Here is an 888-nt window from a genome sequence, read left to right as displayed (position 1 = left end):
AGAGCCATGGGGGTGTCCCCAGGGGAGCAGAGCTGTAGGGTGCCCCCTGGGGGGAACTGGGGCAGTGGTGCCCCCGAGGTGGGGAGCAGAGCCATGGGGTGTCCCCCTGAGGGGAACAGAGCCATGGGCAGGTCCTGGGAGTGCAGTGCTTTGGGAGACCCCCCAAAGGGGGTTTGGAGCCCTAGGAGCGCTGGCGGGGGGATCAGGAGCCTTGGGGTGCCCCCTAGAGAGATCAGAGCAATGGGGGATCCCTAGGAGAGTGATGCCAGGGGTGTCCCCTGGGGGGGGAGCACAGCCATAGGGGTCCCGGGGAGAGCAGCACCCTGAGATGTTCCCTGGGGGGGCAGTGACACGGGGGTCCCGGGGCAGGAGGTGCAGCAGGGCTGCGGGGAGGCAGTGGGTGCCCCTGCCAGGGCAATGGGTGCCACTGGGGCGCAGAGGCATCACTGGGGGTGTCCCACGGCCCCTCTCCCTTTGCCCCCCAGGAAGATACCTCAGACTGCGGCCGTGGGGCTTCCTTCGCCCCCTCCCTGGGGGTCCTGCTCTCCCTGCAGCTGCTGCTCCTCTACTCCAGCGCCAGCCGGCACCCGCTGCCCCCGGCCGCCTGCCTTTAGCCCCCCCAGCCACACCGCCAGCTCCCTTTACTTTCAAGCTCCATCTCCATCCCCCTCCCCCGTCCAGTGGGGCAGGAGGGACATCCCCTCCATCACTTCGGGGAGCCCTGCAATGCTGCCCTGTGCTCCCCGCTGGCCACAGCCAAAGAAGAGTCGGGGTGCGGGGCTCCCCAGCAGAGCGGGGACTGGGTGGGTGCCCCGGTGCCATGCCCTCCCAGCCGCTTGGACTGGGAAAGTGGCGGCGGTGCCCTCCGCCCACGACCCCCCCATCCAC

The 888-nt window shown here is 69.7% G+C and overlaps 1 protein-coding gene across 1 annotated transcript in view; it reads left to right on the top strand.

Annotated features, from left to right (window-relative positions):
* CACNA2D2 (calcium voltage-gated channel auxiliary subunit alpha2delta 2) overlaps positions 1 to 614 on the top strand; it is a 209,305-nt gene extending 208,691 nt beyond the window's left edge. Inside the window, exon 36 of the mRNA XM_035894677.1 lies at positions 486 to 614. Coding sequence (XP_035750570.1) covers positions 486 to 614 — 129 coding nt within the window. The remainder of the gene's footprint in view (positions 1 to 485) is intronic.
* Positions 615 to 888: the final 274 nt, after the last annotated feature.

This window comes from Egretta garzetta, unplaced genomic scaffold (assembly GCF_000687185.1).
Source record: "Egretta garzetta isolate BGI_Z169 unplaced genomic scaffold, ASM68718v1 scaffold215, whole genome shotgun sequence".
Lineage (NCBI taxonomy): Eukaryota > Metazoa > Chordata > Aves > Pelecaniformes > Ardeidae > Egretta > Egretta garzetta.
The sequence above is the reverse complement of the archived record's forward strand: the minus strand, read 5'-3'. Positions and strand labels throughout refer to the sequence as shown.